Source organism: Cetorhinus maximus, chromosome 14, assembly GCF_964194155.1.
Source record: "Cetorhinus maximus chromosome 14, sCetMax3.hap1.1, whole genome shotgun sequence".
In the NCBI taxonomy this organism is placed as follows: domain Eukaryota; kingdom Metazoa; phylum Chordata; class Chondrichthyes; order Lamniformes; family Cetorhinidae; genus Cetorhinus; species Cetorhinus maximus.
Window position 1 is genome coordinate 47716543 of NC_135892.1, and position 25396 is coordinate 47741938.

Below are 25396 nucleotides of genomic sequence, written 5' to 3' on the forward strand. Positions count from 1 at the left end.
TGGTATGGATCAGTGTGTTGAAGTGTTAAGGGCTGGACGTCCCCCCGTGGAGCTGAGCAGTGTTAGAGTCTGAGTGCCAACTGTCAATGACGTCTCAGAGCTGGCCAAGGGGGTGAGCCCTGGTTGCTTGGACTGAGTGCCTTGCGGCTTGAGGGCCATGACTCAGGTGTGCCCTGCAAGATTTTCCTCAGGTGAGGTTGGCCAGGCTGCTATGGCGTTGCAGGTAGGGTGTGGACTAATCAATGCTTGCCAGCAGGTACTCGTTTGCAGGACACCGAAGGGCCATCCCTGATGCCAGAGAACTGCTGGGCTTCAGATGCACCTGCGTCACACTCGTTCTCTGAACCAGGCACCAGCACAGATACCAGCACCTCGGTGGGCATTAGGTCATCGGCTAGAATGTCGGTGCACAGTGGTGAGGGTACTTCACACACGCTTCAGGAGCAGGCGGAGGCAGAGTGTGCCCAGAGCGCCAACAGTCAGAGGACTGCTGGAGACCAGGACGACGCTGAATCGAAGGAGGGTGATGAGCCTCTGGAGTCGTCCATTAGGCGGCAGATGCTGGATGCCCAGCAGGATGTGCGGGAGGATCTGGCAGAGATCGATGAGGGTATGCATGCCATGGTCTCTGTTATGGAGGAGTCCATGCAGAGCATGGCCGAGCACACTGCCTCCTCCATTGAGAGAGTGGCGACTCTCATGGAGAGGCAGCTCCAGGGGCAGAATCATAGGTTCCTGGGGTTGCACTCGGACCTGCAAGCCCTCACACAAGCAATGACCTCAGATGGTCAATGCCAGTGTGGGAGATGGATGAGGCGCCCAGTATCCCAGCTAGGTGCCCATCCATCAATGGTGAGCAGGGGAGCCCAAAGCGACCTCACATTGGCACATGAGCTGCTTGTCATCTCTGCTCCTCTCAGGACACACTGGATGACAGCAGCAGCTTCTCCGCCCCTCTGCCAGTGACCGTGGCATCTGATGAGGCTGCAATAATTGGGGAGATGCCAGCCATGGCACTGGCCGCTCCCTCCCAGGCAGGGCCTGCATATACTCCAAGGTCAGAGCATGACCGCCAAGGTCATCAAAGCCAACAAGGCAGCAGAGTCAGCAGGCTGTCTCCAATGCCGCTGCCAGTGACGGGGGAGGGGTAGCGCCAAGGCGCAGTACTCGGAAACGTAAGTTTAAGGCACCATGAGCACAAGAGGGACTGTTCACGGGTGATATTCTGTTCTGTAATGTTTTGTTTATATGTTTACTGATGTGGGCATTAACACCATAGATGGTAATGTTCATTTATTTTGAGTGTGAAAATTGTATAAATTTTGCTTTTGTCGTAATGACCTCAATATGCTTCACCTTTTTTTTGGTGTCCCCAGCACTGAGTGAACTTTGGGTTCAAATGAAAGGGTCATTTCAGACATCCGGGATGGAGGCGTCAGCCCTGGCATGAGGTGGAAGCAGGTCTTTGGCAGCCTAACTGAAGGAGAGTTGGATCAAGGCTTCCCTGGTGTCCCTGCCTCCCTGAAGGATACAGAGGTCTGCCTCCACGCCCTCAGCGTTTTTCTCACCGTGCTCCTCTTCTGACTCACTGCTGGATTCATCATTTGTGGCCTGTGGAGCTGCGTCAATATCCTCTTCCTCCAGTAGGTCCCCCCTTGCCAGTGCCATATTGTGGAGAGCGCAGAATGCAACCACTATCAGTGCCACCCCCCACTCTGGGGGGTATTGTAGTGCTCCCCCTGAACAGTCCAGGCATCGGAAGCGCATCTTGAGAAGACCTATGGTCCTCTCTATCACCACCCTAGTGGAGGCATGACTCCTATTATAACGCTGTTCTGCCTCTGTTCTTGGGTGGTGGAGAGGCGTCATAAGCCACCTTTTCAACTGATAGTCCTTGTCACCCAGCAGCCATCCATCCAGTTGGGCTAGAGCACTGAATAGCCTTGGCACCTGGGAGTGTCTCAGGATATAAACATCATGGGAGCTGCCAGGGTGCCTTGCACAGACTTGCAGAATCTGCATCTTGTAGTGACAAACTATCTGCATGTTCATGGAGTGGAATCCATTCCTGTTAACAAAGGCACCCGGCTGACCCACTGGATGCAGGGGAACCCAGAAATCGCTGCGAAGCCTCTGGCTCGCTCAGTCTGGCTGGCCTCGTCCGTACGGAAATGAATAAATGTCATTACCCGCCTGAATAGAGCTTCTGTCACCAGCTTGATGCAACTGTGGACAAGCTGATTGGGAGACTCCACAAAGATCCCCCACTGACCCCTGGAAAGAGCCAGAGGCGTAGAAGTCGAGGGCCACTGTGAACTTCAGAGTCACTGGCATGGGGTGTCCACCCACACAGTTTGAGATAGTCTCAGGCCCAATCATATGACAAATGGAGGTCACAGTCTCCCTGGAGAGGCGGAGCCTCCTTTGGCATGTAAACTCTACCTGTAAACTCTGGCAGCAGGATAATGGCATCCTCTATGGCCCCCTACACCTTGGGCTACCTGCTGGCCCTGGGCCACTTGTGCCTGTTCCTCTCCCCCCATAGGTCGCTCCCCTGGAAGCTGCATTGGGACACATGGCCTCCTCTTCCTTCTGTCCCTCTCTTCCTCCTCAGAGGAGATGCCTCCATTGGAGACCACAATTCCCATTCCTAGGGTAATGGAAGGCTGTCAGATATCTGGAAGGGTCCACATGGTCAAAATTCTCTGGGGGCCTTGGAGACACCAATGAGTCCTGAAATGAAGCCTAGAAATGCTAAGAATGAAGCTCAGAACAGAGGTGAAGCTGTAAAGTCCAAATAAGCAACCAGCAGCAAACTATCTCCTAAACTCACTACTCACAATGGCAATGCTGCTGACCTTTTTTATCCTGTCCTTGGATGAGGTTTTGCAAGAAGTGGGCTGCCTGCCTGAACGTTTTGCATGTGCGATGAGCGCAAAATCGCATGGGCAACGTAAAATCGGAATCAAGTGGCTTTTTAATGGCCTTAAGTGGCCTCTTAATTGATGGCAGGCACGGCACCGATATCCGTGCGCGCCTGTCGACCTGAAGGTTGTGCACGTGCAGGATGACGTCGGAATGCTCGCCTGAAGTCATCTTGAGCAAATTTAGGCCCGGTTGGGTCGGGTGTGTGCCCGCCCGCGAGGTGTAAAATTCTGCCCATGGTTGTGCAGAGTCAGCATGGTATTATGAAAGGGAATTCCTGTTTGACAAATTTATTAGAGTTTTTTGAGGATGTAACTAGCAGGGTGTATTAAGGGAAACCAGCAGATGAAGTACATTTTGATTTTCAAAAGGCATTCAATAGGTTATTACACAAGAGGAGGGCTTATGCGCTTGGAGATAATACATTAGCACAGGTTTGGCTAACGAATAAGAAGGAGAAAGTGTGGGGACTTTCGGGACATTTTCAAGTTGGCAGGGATCAGTGCTGGGGGGTTCACCTGCAGTACTGACAAGCTCTATTAATGATTTATGTGAAGAGACTATGAGTATTGTACTTAAATTTTTTTCTGTTGATACAAAACTAGATGGAAAAGTAAGTTGTGAGGAGGACATAAATGGATATAGCCAGGTTAAGTGAGTGAGCAGCAAGGTAGTAGATGGGTTATAAAGTTGGGAAAGGAGAGGTTATGTACTTTGATAGGAAAAATAGAAAAGCATATTTTTAAATGGTCAGAAACTTTTAAATGTTGTTATTCATAGAAATTTGGATGGCCTTGTACAAGGAACACAGGAATTTAACATTCAGATACAGCAGGTAGTTAGGAAGGCAAATTGTCTCGTGGCAGAATCACATGATTATGGCAAGCCAAGTAGTACACTTAGTAAGGATTGTATTTCCAAGACCTAAACATGCCCCTTTTCCTAGCGAACAAGAGGTACATTTGCATGCACGGTCCTGTGTGACTGTGAGTTACCCAAGTTATCCACGACTATCAAGCATTAACAAGTTTGTTCTACTAATCAGTCTCTGCACATGCATTGCGCACACAGTCTATAAGTCGTGCAGGTCTCTTAATGGCCCATGTACGTGTTGACATTGGCTGTATGTTTGGGTGATGTTCCTTGTCCAGAGAGTGTGTCATTCCGATGGCACTTGTTGCCTTGGTGAGTGTTGTTGTTCCATTGCAGTTGTTGGGGATACGTGGACCTTTGAAATTGATGGCAGTTCCGTACTCAGTATAGCTGGTGAGATCCCTTCCCCATGACCAGCCGATTGCAGTGAAGGAGCAGCTTTGCTATTTGATCATATATGCCTGCGGTTGTGCCTGTAGATCTGGTTGAGTTTTTTCAACTTTGCTTTGATTTGCCGGCTGTGGTATTGGAGATCATTATTTCCCCCTGGTCCCTTTATGGCATCTCTGACATTCAGATCTCGCACAGCTTAGTGCACTTAAGACTTCAGTGTATTGTGCATGTTCAAAGGTATATACTCAGCTTGAATCTTGCGCTTTAAATCTTCCAGTTCAGCTGTGATGTGAACATTTTCCTGTAGAACTGTTTCATTTACCTTTGGCTCGTGAATTTCATTGCACTGACGTGGTCGGCAACCATCTTGTGGTTTACTTGAATATTGTCTCCCTCACTCTGGAGTCTTTTGTTTCCTACTCTCTGGGGTCTTTTGTTGCCCTTCCTATGTTGGCACGTTCAGGGTTACCAGCCCAAGCTTTAGGCTTCTCCAGCTGAGATGAGTCCCATCTATGATCTGGAACTTGAGATCTTCCTTCTTGCCATTGCATTGGGCTCTCAGACTAATTTGTCCTCTGGAATGAGTGTTATGCCATCATATAGCCTCAATCTTACTTTCGAGGCCTTCATTTTTGGATTGCCATGTTGAGCCACTTCACACAGATCTGTGAAGGTCATTATGTTGCATGATGTACCTGTGTCTATTTGGCATTTCTTGTCTGCCTGATACTCTCCCTCTGCGGTCATCATTGTAACAGTCACAAACCATTTGTCTCCTATAGACTTGACTAAACTTATCTGCTGTATTTTGTATAGTCCTTCACCAGGCTGATCTGCTGATATCTCTCCCATGGCTATCTGAATAAACTTGTTTTGCTTTTTGCTAACCAAACACTTGTGTGTGAAATGATTCTGCTTCTTGCAGTTAAAACACTGCTTTCCTCATGCTGGGCAATCCTTCTTTTCCTTTATATGCTGTCTTCTGCAGTATTTGCATCCTGGCCTTTGCCTGCGATTGCTTCTGGACTCTCTCTCAGCATAATGTATCTCCTGGTCTGCTCTGCCACACATATGCTCTAGCTGACATTTCACAACTTCCGCATCTCAACACGTCTATTGTTTTCTTTAGCATCAGTTTCTCATCTTTCAGTAGACTTGCTCTCACCGAGGGGTCTCTCACGCCTAAGACTAAACTATCTTCAATCAGGTCATCTTTTAGCAGTCTCAATTCACACAATTCTGCAAGCTGTGTTACTGCAATCACGTACTGTTCAATGGCTTCTTGTGCATCTTGTACTCTTGTGTTGAAGGCATAGCATTCATATGTAACATTCACTTGAGGTTCAAAGCTTTCAAGGCTTTCAAAATCTCTGTTGTCTTTTTTCTTTGTTCTACTGTTAGATTTAGAGTGGTATGCACTTTGTAGCAGTCCCTCCCCAGCAGTGTCAGAGGTATGGCTACTTTTTTCGATTCTGGTTTATTAATTAAGTCTATTGCAATCTCACAGCTTTGCCATTGTAAGTGGAAAAACTGCCAATTCTGCCATGTATCACTGTTCAGTTTGACTGGAGCTGGGATTGGAAAGTTTCCAAAGTTTGCCATGTTCACTCAGCCAGTATTTAAATGCAGCTTGCAGCTTTTGATATGTGTCTGCTTGCCTTTTGTGTTTGCTTTTCCTTTGTCCTTGTCCTCCAGCTCAGTGCTTTTCATGAACTTTTTTAAGCAGCTTCCTTTTTCAGATTTGAACATTTCTGTGTGCCTTTCTGAGCTATCTTCTCTGAACCACTTCCAGGGTTCAAAAATCTCTTCCTGGCACCATGTTTCATGTATAAGGACAGCAGTACTCCTTCAGTGTGTTCTCAATGAGAGGCTTAATCCAACTAGTCAGAAATGGCAGCCTACAGTCAACTTGCCTCATGGCAGAGTCACATGACTATGGCAAGCCAGGTGGTATACTTAGTAAAGATTGCATTTCCAAGATGCAAACAATCTCCATATCTAAGGAATGATATACTTGCCTTGGAGGCAGTACAATGAATGTTCACTAGATTGGTTCCTGGATGAGAGAGTTGCCCTATGATGAGAGACTGAGTTGATTTACTGATTTGTCTTATACTCTCTCACGTTTATAAGAATGAGGTGATCTCATTGAAACGTGCAAGATTATGGAGGGGTCTGACAGACCATAAGACCATAAGACATAGGAGCAGAAATTAGGCCAATCGGCCCATTGAGTCTGCTCCGCCATTCAATCATGGCTGATAAGTTTCTCAACCCCATTCTCCCGCCTTCTCCCCATAACCTTTGATCCCCTTACCAATCAAGAACCTATCTATCTCGGTCTTAAATACTCTCAATGACCTGGCCTCCACAGCCTTCTGTGGCAATGAATTCCATAGATTCACCACTCTCTGGCTAAAGAAGTTTCTCCTCATCTCTGTTCTAAAAGGTCTTCCCTTTACTCTGAGGCTGTGCCCTCGGGTCCTAGTCTCTCCTACTAATGGAAACATCTTCCCCACATCCACTCTATCCAGGCCTTTCAGTATTCTGTAAGTTTCAATCAGATCCCCCCTCATCCTTCTAAACTCCATCGAGTATAGACCCAGAGTCCTCAAACGTTCCTCATATGTTAAGCCTTTCATTCCTAGGATCATTCTCGTGAACCTCGTCTGGACCCTCTCCAGGGCCAGCACATCCTTCCTGAGATACGGGGCCCAAAATTGCTCACAATATTCTAAACGTGGTCTGAATAGAGCCTTATAAAGCCTCAGCAGCACATCCCTGCTTTTATATTCTAGTCCTCTCGAAATAAATGCCAACATTGCATTTGCCTTCCTAACTACCGACTCAACCTGCAAGTTAACCTTAAGAGAATCCTGGACTAGGACTCCCAAGTCCCTTTGCACTCCAGATTTCTGAATTCTCTCCCCATTTAAAAAATAGTCCATGCCTCTATTCTTCCTACCAAAGTGCATGACCTCACACTTCCCCACGTTGTATTCCATCTGCCTCTTCTTTGCCCATTCTCCTAACCTGTCCAAATCCTTCTGCAGCCTCCCCACCTCCTCAATACTACCTGTCCCTCCACCTATCTTTGTATCATCTGCAAACTTAGCCAGGATGCCCTCAGTTCCTTCATCTAGATCATTAATGTATAAAGTGAAAAGTTGTGATCCAAACACTGACCCCTGCGGAACTCCACTAGTCACCAGCCGCCATCCTGAGAAGGACCCCCTTATCCCCACTCTCTGCCTCCTGCCAGACAGCCAATCTTCTATCCATGCTAGTACCTTGCCTCTAACGCCATGGGCTTTTATCTTACTGAGCAGCCTCCTGTGCGGCACCTTGTCAAAGGCCTTCTGGAAGTCCAAGTAGATAACATCCATTGGCTCTCCTTTGTTTAACCTACTTGTTACCTCCTAAAAGAATTCTAACAGATTTGTCAGGCATGACCTCCCCTTGATGAAATCATGTTGACTTTGCCCGATTTTACCATGCACTTCCAAGTATTCTGAAATCTCATCCTTAATAATGGACTCTAAAATCTTACCAACGACCAATGTCAGGCTAATCGGCCTGTAGTTTCCCGTCTTTTGCCTCACTCCCTTCTTAAACAGGGGGCTTACATTAGCGATTTTCCAGTCCTCCCTGACTCCAGTGATTCCTGAAAGATCACCACTAACGCCTCCACTATGTCTTCAGCTATCTCCTTCAGAACTCTGGGATGTAATCCATCAGGTCCAGGTGATTTATCCACCTTCAGAACTTTCAGTTTTCCTAGCACCTTCTCCTTGGTAATGGCCACCATACTCACTTCTGCCCCCCGACTCTCTTGAACTTTGGGGATGTCACTCGTGTCTTCCACTGTGAAAACTGACGCAAAGTACCTATTCAGTTCCTCCGCCATTTCTTTGTTCCCCACTACTACTTCTCCAGCGTCATTCTCCAGCAGCCCAATGTCCACTTTTGCCTCTCTCTTACCCTTTATATATCTAAAAAAACTCTTGCAATCTTCTTTTATATTACTGGCTAGTTTACCCTCATATTTAATCTTCTCCCTCCTTATTTCTTTTTTAGTTGTCCTCTGTTGGTCTTTGTAGGCTTCCCAATCCCCTGGTTTCCCACTGCTCTTCACCGCATTGTATGCTTTCTCTTTAGCTTTTATGCTGTCCCTGACTTCCTTTGTCAGCCATGGTTGCCTCGTCCTCCCTTTAGTATGCTTCTTCTTCCTAGCGATGAATTTTTGCTGTGTCTCCCAAATTACTCCCAGAAACTCCTGCCATTGCTGTTCCACTGTCTTTCCTGCTAGGCTCATCTCCCAGTCAATTTTGGCCAGCTCCTCCCTCATGCCTCATGACAGGGTAGACACTGAGTTTGTTTCTCTTGCCTGGGAAATCTAAAACACGGGTAGACACTGAGAGGTTGTTGCCCTGGCTCAGGAACCTAAAGGGGCACAGTCTCGGGATAATGGACCGGTCATTTAGGACTGAGATGAGGAGAAATTTCTTCACTCACAGGGCTGTGAATCTTTCGAATTGTCTACATCAGGGGGATCTGGATGCTTGGTCGTTCAGTACATTTAAGGCTATGTTTTTGGACTGGAAGGATGTGGAGATAGTGTGAAAAAGTGCAGTTGAGATCATGATTCATGATGGTTTTATATGGTGGAACAGGTTCATATGGACTCCTGTATTCCTGCTTCCTTTCCTCATGTTTTTTTCTTTCACCCTCTCTGTGTTCCACTTTCCACCAAACAATTGCCATACCTGCCCTGGCTCTTTCATTTCCATGGTGACCCGGTCACTCCATCTCCCTGTGTTACATACTAACCTGTCCGGGCTGTTAGGAAGATGAACACAGCGGCTCGGGGGAGAGTTTCACTGGTGACTCCGCTGTTTTCCGGTTGTCGCGGTGTCCAGAGTTTAGAGGAAGTTTCATTTTCGGGTGTTTTTGCTCGGGTTAAAATCAATGGAGAAATTGCGGAGAGTGCTGAGCGGCCAGGACGATGAGGAACAATGTCTGACGACACAGGTAAACCCTCGGCTGCAGCTTTCCAGTCACTGAGTGTCGGGCCGAGTGTCTGTCCCTCGGGGTTAATGCCGCAGCAGCTCCCCCACCCCCATCCCGCCACTTGTATTCTGTAGATCCGCCTGCACAAATTCCGCTTTCTTTTACACCTTTATGACAAACTGTGAAATGTTCGCCACGAATATCAGTCCTAACGACCCTAGAAGTGTTGTAGACTTAGTATTTACTAAATACTCCAGAAAGTCGAGCACGCCATGCAACAAATAGGTGACCCCTGGAAGCATTGGGTTTTTTGGTTCATGCTTTCAGCACGGTCATACGTCATTGAAGGTGCACTGCCCATGGTGACCCACTTTCAAACTGGTCTAAAACACCCGTGAAGTAAATGATGTCAATATAGATATTTTCTACAGTAACTTTATGAAATCCACTTCCCACTCCGTTTAACACCCTGTCTACCTTGCTCAATAAGTTACATGTATTGTGATTGAGGAAGCAAGTATTCAATTGGTTGCAAGGATGTCTGGATGATTTCATTCAAATTTACCCCTGATACTTCTTGCAGTTGAGGAAGCAAGCCCATATAATCTGCATTCCTAGCATGCAAAACATGTAAGATAGATATACTCTAGCATTTTTATAGTAACTGAAGGTATAGCCCCTCCTGCTTTCTATCGGGGATCACGTTATGGGAGGTTCTGGGAGGCTCCAACCAATGAGCCCTAAACACAAGAAACCTGGCGGGGCTTCCAGATGAGAGTCCTGATCGAGCATGTCGCGCCCAAAAAGCTCTCTGTAATAAAGTTTATCTGTTTCTTGTTGAAACCTGTCTGCTCCATTGAGTCATTACATTTGGCGACGAGGATAAAATAGCTCCACACTGCACCTCGCCTTGTTACCTTGAGTACATCGAATCTTAACAAAAAGAAAAGACTACTCACCAGTCATGCTACTCCTCAGCAGAATCGACCCTTCTGATGCAATTATGGAAGATTGGAGCCAGTATGTAGACCGCCTTGGATTTTATTTCATAGTAAACAAAATTATTGCAGAGGAAAAGCAGAAAGCCATCATTTTGAGTGTATGTGGCAGTAAGACATACAATCTCATCACAACCTGATGTCCCGGAGCATGCACGATTCGAAGTCTTATAATGAATTAGTGGACCTTGTGAAAACGCACTTCCAGCCAAAGCCATCCATAATAATGCGGCATTTTAAATTTAATTCCAGTTAGGGCCCCAGGAGAGTCCACCGCAACCAATGTAGCGAACCTTAAGCAGTTGACAAAACACTGCGACTTCGGGGACATATTACACGCTGCGGGACTGATTAGTTTTTAGAGTTCATTAAAACGTCATACAGCGCCATTTACTCGTTGAGGTTGACATTGACTTTAAGCACACTCTAGAAACCCCCACACCATGGAAAGTGCTGTGTGGAGACGCGCAGGCTTTGCAACACGTACAGCATGGCACTGTACTTCATGTGGGGTGAGTGCCTGCCGCCAGGCATGACACGAAAACCAGACCCACAGCGTCAAAGCGAGAGGCAATGTCCACTGCTAGAAACATGTAAAGGCCCAGCAGCAACTCCAAGATTAAGTTGTTGTAGATGTGGAGGTGACCACGGATCGGTACCTGTAAATTCAAGGAGGCAGAATGTCGTTCCTGCCATAAGAAAGGTCACATAGTAAGGCAATGCAAGGCCAAGTCGAAACAGCCCATAAAGCAACAAGCCAACATGATTGAATTAAAAAATACAGCAGAACTTGAAGCTGCCGACACCGACATTTATTGCCTGTATAACATAACCTCTGTAAAAACCGAACCTATCACTGTCACAATCCAAGTTAATGAGAAGCCACAAATAATGAAGGTGGATATGGGTACCTTAATGAAGGTAGACAGCCAATAAACCTGGAACATTCAACCGCTAAATTAAAGACATACACTGGAGAATCTATTCAGGTAAAGGGCATTGCCACAGTACCAGTGCCTTACAGGTAACAGACAACCCAGCTGCCTCTAATGGTAGCGAATGGAGAAGGACCCAGTCTTTTAGACCGAGACTGGTTACAGAAGATCGAGCTTGACTGGCCGGAGATATTTCATCTGAAAACAGGAGGAGCTCCTGACCTGTTAAGAAAATATGACATAGTATTTCGGGATGAATTAAGGAAGTTAAAAGCGTGAAGGCCAAGATATATGTGGATCCTCAGGCAACACCACGTTTCTTTAAGGCCAGACCTGTGCCTTATGCGTTGAAGGAGAAGGTGGACACAGAACTGTGCCGGTTAGAAAAGCTGGGCATCATCCAACCTGTCAAATTCTCGGAATGGGCAGCACCCATAGTCCCAGTGGTTAAGCCTGACCAAACCATACACACTTGTGGGGACTATAAATTGACCATAAATAAGGCAGCAAAACTAGACAGGTACCCCATTCCAAGGATAGACGATTTGTATGCAAAGCTGGCTGGAAGCAAGTCACATACGAAATTAGATATGAGCCACGCCTACCAATAATTAGAACTGGATAGTACGTCAAGAGATTACATGACTATTAACACACACATACAAGAGTCTTTATCAATAAACTCACATACCCTTTGAAGTATGCGCGATCTTCCAGAGAACAATGGAGAGCCTTTTGCAAGGACTTCCATGAGTGGCAGTATACCTAGATGATGTTTTGATCACAGGGTTAACCGAGACCAAACACTGGGTCGACCGAGACCAAACAGTTGGCCAACCTGGAGGAAATGATAAGGAAGTTCATGGAAGCCAGCGTATGGTTAAAGAAGGAAAAATGTACATTTGAAGCACCGGAGGTTACTTACCTGGGTCACAGGGTGGACTCCATGGGTTTGCAGCAGGTAGAAGAGGAAGTTTGGGCAGTAAAAGGTGCACCCTCGCTATCCAATGTAATCAAACTCAAGTCCTTCCTGGGGGTGATCAACTACTATAGCCGCTTCTTGCCTAACTTATCACCTGTGTTGGCACCATTACACTTGTTACAAAAGAGTCACCATTGGTTGTGGAATTCACAACAGGAAGAAGCCTTTGTGAAAGTGAAGAAACTGTTGCATTTGTCATGTTTATTGGTACACTATGACCCATCGAAAGAGTTGGTATTAACATGGGATGCCTCTCCCTATGGTATCAGAGCCATGTTATCTCACACAATGAGAAATGGAGCAGAAAGGCCCATTGGCTATGTCGCAAAAACCCTCTCTAAAACCGAGAAGGGTTATTCCCAGCTAGAAAAGGAAGGTTTATTTGGGCATTCGGACTTTTCACCATTGTGTCGGACCATAAACCATTAATGGGTTTATTCAGTGAGGATAAGACCATTCCGCCAATAGCATCAGCAAGAATACAATGTTGGGCTCTGATATTATCTGCGTATGAATATACTTTTATGTACTGTCCTGGCTTATACATTGCAAATGCGGACGTACTCAGTCATCTCCCATTACCAGATAGCGTTGTGCATGCTCCTGTTCCACAAGAAATTGTGCTATTACTGAATTTCTTGGATTCTTTGCCTGTATGTGTGAAGCAAATTAGAAATTCGGCGAACAAGATCCGATATCGTCGAAAGCCAGAGACTTTATTTTGCAAGGATGGTCAGATTCGCCTGTATCTGAAGATTTGAGACCATTCCATGCCAGAAACAGAGTTAAGCTGTCAAGATGGAATTTTGTTTGGGGAATCAAGAATTGTCGTCCCATCACAAGCTAGAGAACCACTCTTGACAGAGCTTCACAGTGCACATCCAGGCATATCGAAGATGAAAATGCTTGCGCAAAGCTACGTCTGGTGGCCAGGCATTGACAGTGACATTGAAAGCATGGTGAAGCATTGTCTCCATTGTCAGCAACAACAGAAGCGTCCGTGGGAGTGGCCTGGTCGACCCTGGATTAGACTACATATCGATTAAGTAGGACCATTCTTAGATGCAATGTTTTTGTTGATCATAGATGCATATTCTAAATGGTTGGATGTATTCAAAGTAAAATCGTCAACACCGAGCGCAACTATCGAGAAGCTGCGTCACTGCTTTAGCATACATGGCCTACCTGAAATCGTTGTTTCTGATAACGCTCCAGCCATTGCCAGCTCAGAGTTTCAGAAACTCATGGGCAGAATTTTTACCTCGCTGGACAGGCCCGGGAGCGGCCGTGAAAGCGACTGCCGCCGCGATTGGGCCCCAACCGCGATTTCATGCTGGCTGGCCAATTAACGACCAGCCACCGTGAATCGCACACTGAAACGCTCAGCTCTGTCACATGAGTAGGGACATGTTAAAAATGAGTTTCAAAAGTTTTTTTAATCAATGGTTGAAACCTCTTCGCGCCCATGGATGAGGTTCGCAAAAAATGCAAAGGCCGCTTGGCCTATTTGCCTGCCCGCCAACCAAAAATTCAATTTAACACCACCTTCAACACCTCTTTGTCCTTTTGTCTATGACATCTTTTGGCTATCTCCACCTATCACTGGCTCTCTATCCAGCTCTACTGTCCCACCCACCCCTTAAACCAGCTTATGTTTCACCTCTTTTCCATTTTTACTTAGTTCTGATGAAGAGTCATACGGACTCAAAACATTAACTGTATTCCTCTCCGCAGATGCTGTCAGACCTGCTGAGTTTTTCCAGGTATTTTTATTTTTGTTTTGGATTTCCAGCATCCGCAGTTTTTTGCTTTTATTCAATTTAACTAATTGATTAAGGGCCTTAATAGGACTTTTAATTGTCGGCAGGCGCGCTGTCACCTCTCACGCCTGCCCACCGACTGAAATATCACGCAAATGCACGATGACATTGGGATGCTCATCCAACATCATCACGCACTATTTTTCTTCCGTTTGGCTCGGGCCTGCACGACGAGGGAAAAATTCTGTCCCATGAATCTGAATGGAATCAGACATATTAAAATAGCTGCTTACCATCCCTCATCGAATGTTTTAGCCAAGAGAGATGTACAAACTTTCAAGTCTGGTATGAAAAGATTATCAAAAGATACTCTAGAATCTCGACTCTCCTGCTTTCTTCTCAGTTATCGTACGACGGCACACTCGACTACGGGTTCAACACCGTCTGAATTATTGATGAAATGCCACCCGCACAGTTAAGCCTGGTTTTTCCAAATTTAGAGGGGAAGGTAGAGTGGAATCAGAGGAATCAAAAGTTAAACCATGATATACACAACAAAGCTCGCACATTCAGTATAGGTGACACGGTATCATGCGAAATTTCGGAAGTGGTCCTTGTTGGGTTCCTGGAACCATTGTCTCAGAGACTGATCTCTCATCCTTCCAAGTACAACTGGAAGATGGAATCGTTCGTAAACACGTAGATCATATTCATGTTAGAGAGACATTTCAACAACCAACTATTCTGCCTGTGATTAACATCAAACTGTCAATTCCTGAGGTGACAAATCGGCCTAGAATAGACGTGCCCAATGTCTCTGTTGAGTTGCCAAACCCAGGCTGCCACTTTCTAATGATGTCTCATGCTGCAGTTTCAGATCTTGTTGATCCTGTTGAGGAACCTCAAGTGATAGAGCTATGCCGCTCTAGCCGTATAAGGAGAGCACCTCAGAGATTGGATCTTTAATCACCTGAAGTTTTATATATGTATATGTTGTTGGATATTCAAATGTTTCCTTGTAAATAGAAATCGTAAAAAAATCTAAAGGGGGAGGAACAGTAGTAAATGAAGGTATAGCCTCTCCTGCCGTCTATCAGGGATTCTGGAGGCTCTGACCAATGAATCCTAAACGCGGGGAATGCAGCGGGCAGGTTTCCTTACGAGACCCCTGATCGAACATGTAGCACCTGAAAAAGCTCTGTAATAAAGTTTATCTGTTTCTTATTGAAACCTGTCCATTCCATCATTACAATTTTTGCAGATAGTTTTTTAACTCTTGGTTATATTATTTCCATGTATTTTGTTTGCATCTCTGAAATATAAGCTCACCTTTACTGGACTGTTCTGAAAGTGGCAAGTAAGACCATAAGACGTAGGAGCAGAAGTAGGCCAATAGGCCTATCGAGTCTGCTCTGCCATTCAATGAGATCATGGCTGATCTTCAACTCTACTTTCTTGCCTTTTCCCCATAACCCTTGATTCTTTTACTGATTAAAAATCTGTCTATCTCCGCCTTGTATATACTTAAAGACCCAGTTTCTACAGCCCCCTGCAGTAAAGAATTCCATAATTTAACTACCCTCTGAGAGAAGAAATTCCTCCTCATCTCTGTTTTAAATGGGCAACCCCTTACTCTGAGGTTATGCCCTCTGGCCCTAGACTCTCCCACAAGGGGAAACAACCTCTCAGCATCTACCCTGTCAAGCCCCCTAAGAATCTTATATTTCTATAAGGTCGCCTCTCATTCTTCTAAACTCCAATGAATACAGGCTCAACCTACTCAACCTCTCCTCATAAGAAAATCCCTCCATACCCAGAATCAACCTAGTGAACCTTCTCTGGACTGCTGCCAATGCCAGTATGTCTTCTCTTAGATAAGGAGACCAAAACTGCTCACAGTATTCTAGGTGTGGTCTAACTAGTGCCTTGTGTAGTTTTAGCAAGACTTCTCTATTTTTATACTCCATTCCCTTTGAAGTAAAGGTTAACATTCCATTTGCCTTCCCTATTCCCTGTTGAACTTGTATGTTAGCTTTTTGGGATTCATGCACAAGGACTCCCAAATCATGTTAGGAACTTTAGTACAACACTTTCCACGAGTAAAGTACTGAATTATATTTTGTATTCAGTTTATCAACACCTGTGGCAGCAATATTATAGCAACATGTGTCTATCTATATTACTTGCAGGGATTTATGATGCAATTCTATTAACTAAGATGGGTGTCAGAAAACAGTCTTGTGGCTCTTCTGTGCAGTGCCTCAAGCTCTTCAATGTCTCTTATTTCTTGGTAACCAGCATTAGGTGCAGTATTGAAGGTGGGGACTGATAAGATCACTACAAAATTTGATCACTACCTCCTCTAACATTCCGTTTTGACAACGTATTACAATATCCTGTTGGCTTTGCTTATTTCTGTTGTGTAATGGTCAGACATTGCTTTAACCTGAAAGACTCCTAACTCCAGTTCTGACTAAAGATCATTGACCTGAAATGTTAACTCTCCACAGATGCTGCCTGGTATGCTGAGTGTTTACAGCATTTCTGTTTTTACTTCAGATTTCCAGCAATATGTTGCTTTTATCCCTCCTGAGTCTCTATCCATTTCACCCGTAGCTAATTCTACACCATTCATGGAGCATGCATGTTGTTAGTTTTCCTTCTTATGGACATGACTTTACACTGGCCTGTACTAAATTTCATCTGTTATTGTTCTACTCACTTGCGTATACCATCCAACTCTTCTATGGTACCTGATCTGCCTCCTGTGATTCCATTTAGTACCGTCCATAAATTAGACTATTTAGCATTGAGTTTTTGAAGTCAGGCCATTTATGTAAATTAGGAACAATTGTATTTTTTGAAGACGTCTGTGACATGAATTTATTTTAACTCATTGTAAAACATGTAAATGCTCGTTTACCTTTTTCGAACATTCAAACTCATCAAATTGGCCTACAGCCTTCTATAATGTGTTAGCGTATAATTATGCTGTGTCTTGCCACTTGAGTGCAGTAGAAAGTATTTCATAAAATTGCTCACTATCTCTCAAAATGGACCTCTTCAGAATTTACTTTTTTGTGGACAACCCATGGATTGTGTAATTGACTCTTCATCTAAGATTGTGAGATACCTGCTTCAAACTTATTTGCAAGAGTTGGCTTGCAATTCTGAGTTAATACTTGCCTGTGAGTGCAATAATACTGTACCTTTTCAGTCAAGTGTGGTTGGCTATTTAGTCCTACAGTGCTTTTATCCAAAATGCCCAACCTATTCGATCTCTTAGATTTGAATAGTAATAAGTGGTCCATGATGATCCCTGAAAGGATAATTCAGACTAAACCATTTAAATCATCTGTTATGGACAAGGGGGCAGTTAATTTAAATGGCCCTGAATTCTCCTCTCACCACCCATCCATCAACAGAAAGGTGTTTGATTTGCTACACCCTTTATAAGCGGTGTGCATTTCCCCTCAGCTTTGGTGTGATCCAATTTCTATTAATAACCCCACAGGAAGCTCATGATAGGTTGAACTCAGAGGGTTGGTTTATTTGCACATACTCAAAATGTGGGAGTAGGGGGGGTTCACCATGAAGCCCCTGTGCACTCATGTTGTAAAAGAGGGTTAGAGAAAAGAAAGATTTACAGGACAAAGACCACAGAGAAAGGAATTATTGTTTCACATGAGCCCAGAGTCCAGAATCAAAGTCCTACGAGGCATTCCTTCAAAGAGGTCGGCACTGTTGACTTCACATGATGAGATAGGCACGCAGCGATGAATTAGTTTTGTAGGCGATGGTACAGAAGTTCCAGTAGAAACACAGTAGATGGGGCCTAGCATTCAACCTGGGAAGAGCCACTTTTCTGTGAGATGGCTTGTAGATGGTAAATGTGAAAATGAGTTTTCAATACAGTAGGGTAATATAACTGGTTCCACCAGCTAGAGATTTATGTTACATGACTCCCACCTTTCCACTCTGGCTTTGACAAAGGTGTGTATCTTTTTGTCTGGATCCCGGAGATTATTAAACATTCGAACCATTAAGACTTGAACGGGAGGTGTCCTTTGTCCTAGTCGATGAACAGGCTCCGGTTGGCCAGCCTGGCTTATGAAATGAAGATGGTCTTTGTACAGTTCTCTTTGAATTTGGCCTCTGCAGCCCACAGGTGGTTGTTAGAGTCTCTTCAGAGATAACAAAGTGTAAGTTCCTGTGAAACTGCCAGATAGCTCCTCTGGTTCAAAGATCACAGACAGACATAGCTTTAGCCATTTTAAAAGGTTTTTTCCCCCAGTTTTTGAAATTTTAGAAATTAGGCATGAGGTGTGTAAAAACAATAAGAATAGGGTAATTATATTAGGTGATTTCAACTTCCCCAACATTAATTGGATTAGACATAGTGTTAAGGGCTTGGATGGAGTGGATTTCTTGAAATGTGTACAGGAGAACTTTTTAGGTCAATACGCAGAGGGTCCAACAAGGGACAGCGCAGTGTTGGACCTAATTCTGGGGATTGAAGCCGGACATGTGGCTAAGGTGGTGGTGGGCGAGCATTTTAGCGATAGCAACCACAACATGGTACAGTTTAAGTTTGTTGTGGACAAAGAAATAGACAAGTTGCAAAAAAATATTTTGGATTGGAGGAGACCACTTTTAGTAAAATAAGGCAGGATCTGGCCAAGGTAGACTGGGAACAGTAACTTGTGGAAAATCTACAGAGGAACAGTGGGGGGTGTTCAAAAAGGAAATGGGGAGGGTACAGGCTCAACATGTTCCCTCTAGGGTGATAGGAAGGAGTAACAAGCCCAGAGAACCATGGATGACCAGAGATATTCAGGTTACGATGAGAAGGAAAAGAGAGGCTTTTAGCAGGTACAAGGGAAGCAAATCAGCAGAGGCATTAGTGGAGTACAGAAAGTGCAGGGTGGAGCTTAAGAAAGCAATTAGGAGATCAAAGAGGGGATATGAGAAAGCTCTGGCTGGTAAAAGTAGGGAAAATCCCAAGATATTCTATAAGTATATCAATGCGAAGAGGATAACCAGGGAAAGAGTAGGGCCCATAAGGGACCAAGGGGGCAATCTATGGGTGGAGCCAGAGGACATCGCTATACTGTTGAATGAATACTTCACATCCGTCTTCACCCAAGAGAATGAGGATGAATGTATCGAACTCTGGGAGAGAGACTGCGAGGTTCTTAAGCAAATTGATATAGAGAGTGGCAAGGTATTGGAGGTGTTGGCAGGCTTAAAAGATGACAAATCTCCAGGCCCGGATGATTTGTGTCCCAGACTGCTGAGGGAGGCAAGGGAGGAGATCGCAGGGGCTCTGACCCAAATTTTTAATTCCTCTCTGGCCATGGGGGAGGTGCCAGAGGACTGGAGAACAGCTAATGTGGTTCCGCTATTTAAGAAGGGTTGTAGAGAGAAACCAGGGAACTACAGGCCAGTGAGTCTCACATCAGTGGTAGGGAAACTATTGGAGAAAGTTCTGAAGGAGAGTATCTATCTCCACTTGGAGAGACAAGGTTTGATCAGGAATAGTCAGCATGGCTTTGTCAGAGGGAGGTCATGCCTAACAAATTTGATTGAATTTTTTGAGGAGGTGACCAGGTGTGTAGATGAGGGTAGTGCTGTTGATGTAGTTTATATGGATTTCAGCAAAGCCTTTGACAAGGCCCCACATGGGAGACTTATAAAGAAGGCAAATGCACATGGGATACAGGGTAATTTGATAAGGTGGATTCAAAATTGGCTTAGTTGTAGGAGGCAGAGGGTGATGACAGAAGGATGCTTTAATGACTGGAAGCCAGTGGCGTACCACAGGGATCTGTGCTGGGTCCCCTATTATTTGTCATTTATATAAATGACATAGATGACTATGTGAGGGGTAGGATTAGTAAGTTTTAGTAAGTTTGCGGATGACACAAAGATTGGCCAGGTGGTTAACAGTGAGGTTGAGTGTCTTGGGCTACACGAAGATATAGACGGGATGGTCAAATGGGAAGATAAGTGGCAGATGGAATTTAACCCTGAAAAGTGTGAGGTGATACACTTTGGAAGGAGTAATTTGACAAGGAAGTATTCAATGAATGGCATGACACTAGGAAGTTCTGAGGAACAAAGGGACCTTGGTGTGTGTGTGTCCATAGATCTCTGAAGGCAGAGGGGCATGTTAGTGGGGTGGTGAAAAAGGCATATGGGACACTTGCCTTTATCAATTGAGGCATAGATTACAAAAGTAGGGAGGTCATGTTGGAGTTGTATAGAACCTTAGTGAGGCCACAGCTGGAGTACTGTGTGCAGTTCTGGTCGCCACATTATAGGAAGGATGTGATTGCACTGGAGGGGGTGCAGAGGAGATTCACCAGGATATTGTCTGGGATGAAACATTTAAGTTATGAAGAGAAGTTGGATAGACTTGGGTTGTTTTCGTTGGAGCAGGGAAGACTGAGGGGCGACCTGATCAAGGTGTACAAGATTATGAGGGGCATGGACAGGGCAGATAGGGAGCAGCTGTTCCCCTTAGTTGAAGGGTCAGTCACAAGGGGGCATAAGTTCAAGGTAAAGGGCAGGTGGTTTATGGGGGATGAGAGGAAAAATGTTTTTACCCAGAGGGTGGTGACGGTTTGGAATGCACTGCTTGGGAGGGTGGTGGAGGCGGGTTGCCTCACATCCTTTAAAAAGTACCTGGATGAGCACTTGGCACGTCATAACATTCAAGGCTATGGGCCAAGTGCTGGTAAATGGGATTAGGTAGGTCAGGTGTTTCTCACGTGTCGGTGCAGACTCGATGGGCCGAAGGGCCTCTTCTGCACTCTGATTCTGTAACTCCGTGATATCTATATATATTTTGTAAAAATATACAGTGTGAGGTCTTAGTCCCCTGACACATCATACAGGACAAACCAAGACCATTTTTAACTCCCTCATTGCCATCAGATAGTTTTCTATGTCGTGCTTATGGTTGGCATTGCCTAGTCAGATTTGTGCAGTAAACTGCCAAACACAGGCTGTTACATCAATACTGAAGGAAAAATCAATCTTATTCAAGCATCAGGTCTCTAACCTGCTTGAATAAATGTTACTTAATTCCTTTAAAAATGGAGGTAGCTCATTCTATGTTGTGAGTGAAAGACATGTCAAAATCAGATTATCTCAGTGAGTGATTAAGATCTGCACATTCTATTAAATATTCAAAATCCGAATTGTCAGACTTTGACCAAAGAGATTTTCTATTTTTGGTTATGTTTAACCAGTCGTTATGTTCAAAAGTTTAGCTGTATGTCTCTCAAGCAATCCTCCCTCTTCTAGCACCAGCTTTCACTTTTCCCATTCCACCATTACTGATGCTTCTTCACTACAGCACTACTCCGCCCCCAGCAAAACTGCATCACCTCTTTGCCCGTCTCTTCATTCTGTCTTCAAAATGTCCTGATATTGAAAAAATGCACATCAAGTACACACAAATAGACTATCCCAATGAGTGTTGAGATGGCATCGGGGAAAGTTTATGAATGGACTGCACAGTAGCTTCTGATTTTCTGTGCAGCCACACATGCAGCTTACAGAGGCATTGGATGACATGCCAAACAATAGTATCTATTAGTCATTTTTTATTTACTTAAAGAAGACCTGCACTTATATTGCATCTCTTGCAACCTCAGGGCATCCTAAACCTCTTTACAGTCAGTTAGTTACTTATAAAGTGTCACTTTTTTTAGTGTGGGAAGCGCAGCATTTAATTTCCATACAGCAAGTAGATATCCCCCAAATAGCAGTGATATAAATGACCATATTATGCCATTTTAGGCATTGTTTGAGGATAAATTTTGGCTAAGAAAGTGGGAGAACTATCCTATTTTTCGCATAATACAATTAACTGTCTGGGTTTCCCATTTGTCACATATGGCTAATGTATTGGACAACACTACTGTAACAGGATCGCTTGTAATCTCTGCTATCTACGTTTAGCCAACAAATAAACTTTATCTGAAAGTGGTACTCTGTCAGTATCCCAACTATTTTTCTTTGTTGCAGCATATTTAGATGGTACAAAGGCATATTTGGCCAAAAATGAGCAAATGAATTTGTGGAGCATGCATTGTTTTGAAATTGGAAACAGTGCCATTTCATATATGTCAGTGAGTAAAACAAAATGCTGGTTTGACAAAGCCAAATCCGATATATTTGCATAAATGTGTGAGCCTGTGCTGTTTAACACTGGCACCATTGTTTTCTCCTCACCACAAATGCTGTTTGTTTAACTTGTTACCTCGGGTCATGTGATTACAGTACAAGTCAGTGCACTAAATTGTGTTTAGCTAAACAGGAAAATAGGTTTTTCCTTTTTTGAAGGAGGATATGAGGTCATAGAAACATAGAATGATTACAGTACAGGAGGAGGCCATTTGGCCCATTCTTTCCATGTTGGCTCTGCAAGATCAGCATGGCTAGTCCCACTTGTCCACCCTTTCCCTGTAGCCCTGCAAATTTTTGCTCTTCAGGTGCTTATCCAATTCCTTTCAAAGCCTCAATTGAATCTGTCCACCACGCTCCGTAGCAGTACATTCCAGGTCCTAACCATTGTCTGCATATAAAGGTTTATTCTCATGTGGCCATTGATTCTTTTACCAATCACCTTAAATCGATGCCCTCTGCTTCTTGTCCCTTCTGCCAAAGGAAACAGCTTCTCTCTATTCTGTCTCGATCTCTCACGAACGTCTCTATCAAATCTCCTCTCAACCTTCTCTTTAAGGAGAAGAAGCTTCTCCAATATAACTGAAGACCCTCATCCTTGGAACCAATTTCAAATCTTTTCTGCCCCTCTCTAAAGCTTTCACTTCCTTCCTAAAGTGCGGTGCCCAGAATTGGACGTAATACGCCAATTGAGGCCAAACCTATGTTTTAGAAATGTTCATCATAACTTCCTCAATTTCGTACTCTCTCTCTATTTATAAGCCCAGAATACCGTATGCCTTTTTAACCACTTCCCCAACCTGTCCTGCCACCTTTAATGATTTGTGCATATATACCCCCAGGTTTCTGTTCCTGCACCATCTTTAGAATTGTATCCTTTATTTTATATTGCCTCTCCTCATTCTTCCAACAAAAATGTATCTCTCTGCACTTCTGTGCATTAAATTTCATCTGCCACATATCCACCCATTCCACCAGCCTGTCTATGTCCTCTTGAAGTCTATCACCGTCTTTTTCACAGTTTACAATACTTCCAAATTTTGTGTTATCTGTGCATTTCGAAACGTGCCCTGTGAACTCAAGTTGAGGTCACTAATATACAGTATACCGAGAAAAGCAGTGATCTGAATACCGGCCCCTGGGGAACCCCACCTTTCTCCAAACCAAGTAACAACTGTTTGCCACTACTGTGTTTCCTGTCACTCAGCCAACTTCATATTCATGCTGCCATTATTCTTTTTTTGGAAGCTCAGCTCAGGTCAGTAAGGATGGCTAAGTTGTGAATGGCCTGTAATAACTCCCTTCAGCCCCACTGCCATGTTGTTTTGGTTTGCCCAGGTTGTGTGATTCAACCCTTATTTACTATGGCATTGAAGTAGGGCCTTGGGTTGTAATGCTGTATTATACAAAGGATGTTAACTGGAATATCCCCATGACAAGAAGGCATTCCTTTTGTCTGCACATTTCTATGAGACTGATAGTCCTTCCAAAAATTTTCAGTAGGTAGTTTTTGAGGTGTTTGTGCGCTGAATTTTGTCCTGCGGTGTAAATTCAGGATTCAGAAGTGCTACAGCTTATCAAAATCAAATAGTGTTGCTATGGGCTGAACATAGACATTGTTTTTTTCAAAGCTGTGAGCAGGAAATGGGTTTATCAATTGCAGCAAAAATCTCGGACCTTTAAGTTTTGGCTTCCACAGCACACTGATCCTGGGATTCACGAGTATGTCCTATTAATATGAATTATCTGCATTTCTGTTCTTCTGCCTGCAGTTAAAATACTGAACAACTTGAAAGTTAATTAATATCCATTTTTGCAGAAAAACCTTATGTAGCTCTATAAGTTTAAACAATATGCAGCTAAACATTAATGTTTGTGTCTCACCAAGGTTGTCCACAACCTGCCCACCACTAATGACAATCCCTCAACTATGTTTTCACAAACACACAAAGGTGGCACATAAGCCAAAACTTGTAAGCAGTATGCTTCAATAAGGGTTTTTAATTGTTAACAAATCTGAAGCACATGAAGGCGAAGAAACAAGTAGAGAAGAAAGGTTTTCAGGAAAGAAGTTGAAATAAGACAGATGACAGAATACTTGGCCACTGATGGTGGAACAAAGCGAGGCGCAGTTACGCAAGAGGCAGGAGTAAGAAATTTATAACCCTAGAAGGTTACAGAGATAGGGTTGGGTGTGAGGCCATGGAGGGATTTAAAGACTGGAAAAATTATTCTATATCTTTCATGGTTTTTAGTGTTTTTTAAAAATTTACTTATGGGATGTGGGTATCACTGGCTAGGCAGCTTTTATTTCCCATCCCTAGTTGCCCTTGAGAAGATGGTGGTGAGCTGCCTTCTTGAATGGCTTTAGCCTCTGTGTGTAGATACACCCGCAGTGCTGTTAGGGAGGGAGTTCCAGGATTTTGACCCAGCAACAGTGAAGGAATGGTGATATATTTCCAAGTCAAGATGGTGAGTGGCTTGGAGAGGAACTTCCAGCTGATGGTGTTCCCATGTATCTGCTGCCTTTGTCCTTCTAGATGGTAGTGGTTGTGGGTTTGGAAGATGCTGCCTAAGGAGCCTTGGTGAGTTTTTGCAGTGCATCTCGTAGTGCATCTGCTGCCATTGTTTATTGGTGGTGGAGAGAGTGAATGTTTGTGGAAGGGGTGCCAATCAAGTGGGCTGCTTTGTCCGGGATGCTATGAAGCTTCTTGAGTGTTGTTGGAGCTGTACTCGTCCAGGCAAGCGGAGAGTATTCCATCACTCTCCTGACTTGTGCCTCGTAGATGGTGGACAGGCTTTGGGGAGTCAGGAGATGAGTTACTCCCTGCAGGATTCTGAGCCTCTGACCTCCTCTTATAGCCACAGTATTTATATGGCTAGTCCAGTTCAGTTCCTGGTTAATGGTAACCCCCAAGGTGTTGATAGTGGGAATTCAGCGATGGTAATGCCATTGAGTGTCAAAGGGCAATAGTTAGATTCTCTTTTGTTGGAGATGATCATTGTCTGGCACTTGTGTGGCGCAAATGTTACTTGCTACTTGCCACTTGTCAGCCCAAGCCTGGATGTTGTCCAGGTCTTGCTGCATTTGGACATGGACTGCTTCAGTATCTGAGGAGTTGCGAACGGTACTGAACATTGTGCAATCATCAGCGAACATTCCCACTTCTGACCTTCTGTTGGAAGGTAGGTCACTGATGAAGTAGCTGCAGCATTGACAACAATGCTTTCAGTTGCCTATGCCCTAAGCTCTGGAACTTCCCGGAATCTGTCTACCTTTCTTGTTTTAAGAAGCTCCTCTTTGAACAAGCTTTTTGTCATCTG

General features: G+C 44.4%; 1 protein-coding gene across 2 annotated transcripts in view; it reads left to right on the forward strand.

Annotated features, from left to right (window-relative positions):
- The first annotated feature begins 9048 nt into the window (after window positions 1-9048).
- Window positions 9049-25396, forward strand: part of sft2d1 (SFT2 domain containing 1) — a 62790-nt gene continuing 46442 nt past the window's right edge. The window contains exon 1 of one of the 2 annotated variants that reach the window (XM_078556872.1): window positions 9049-9222. In XM_078556872.1, coding sequence (XP_078412998.1) covers window positions 9160-9222 — 63 coding nt within the window. In that variant the 5' untranslated portion in view covers window positions 9049-9159. The remainder of the gene's footprint in view (window positions 9223-25396) is intronic. The other variant, XM_078556871.1, reaches the window with a different exon arrangement.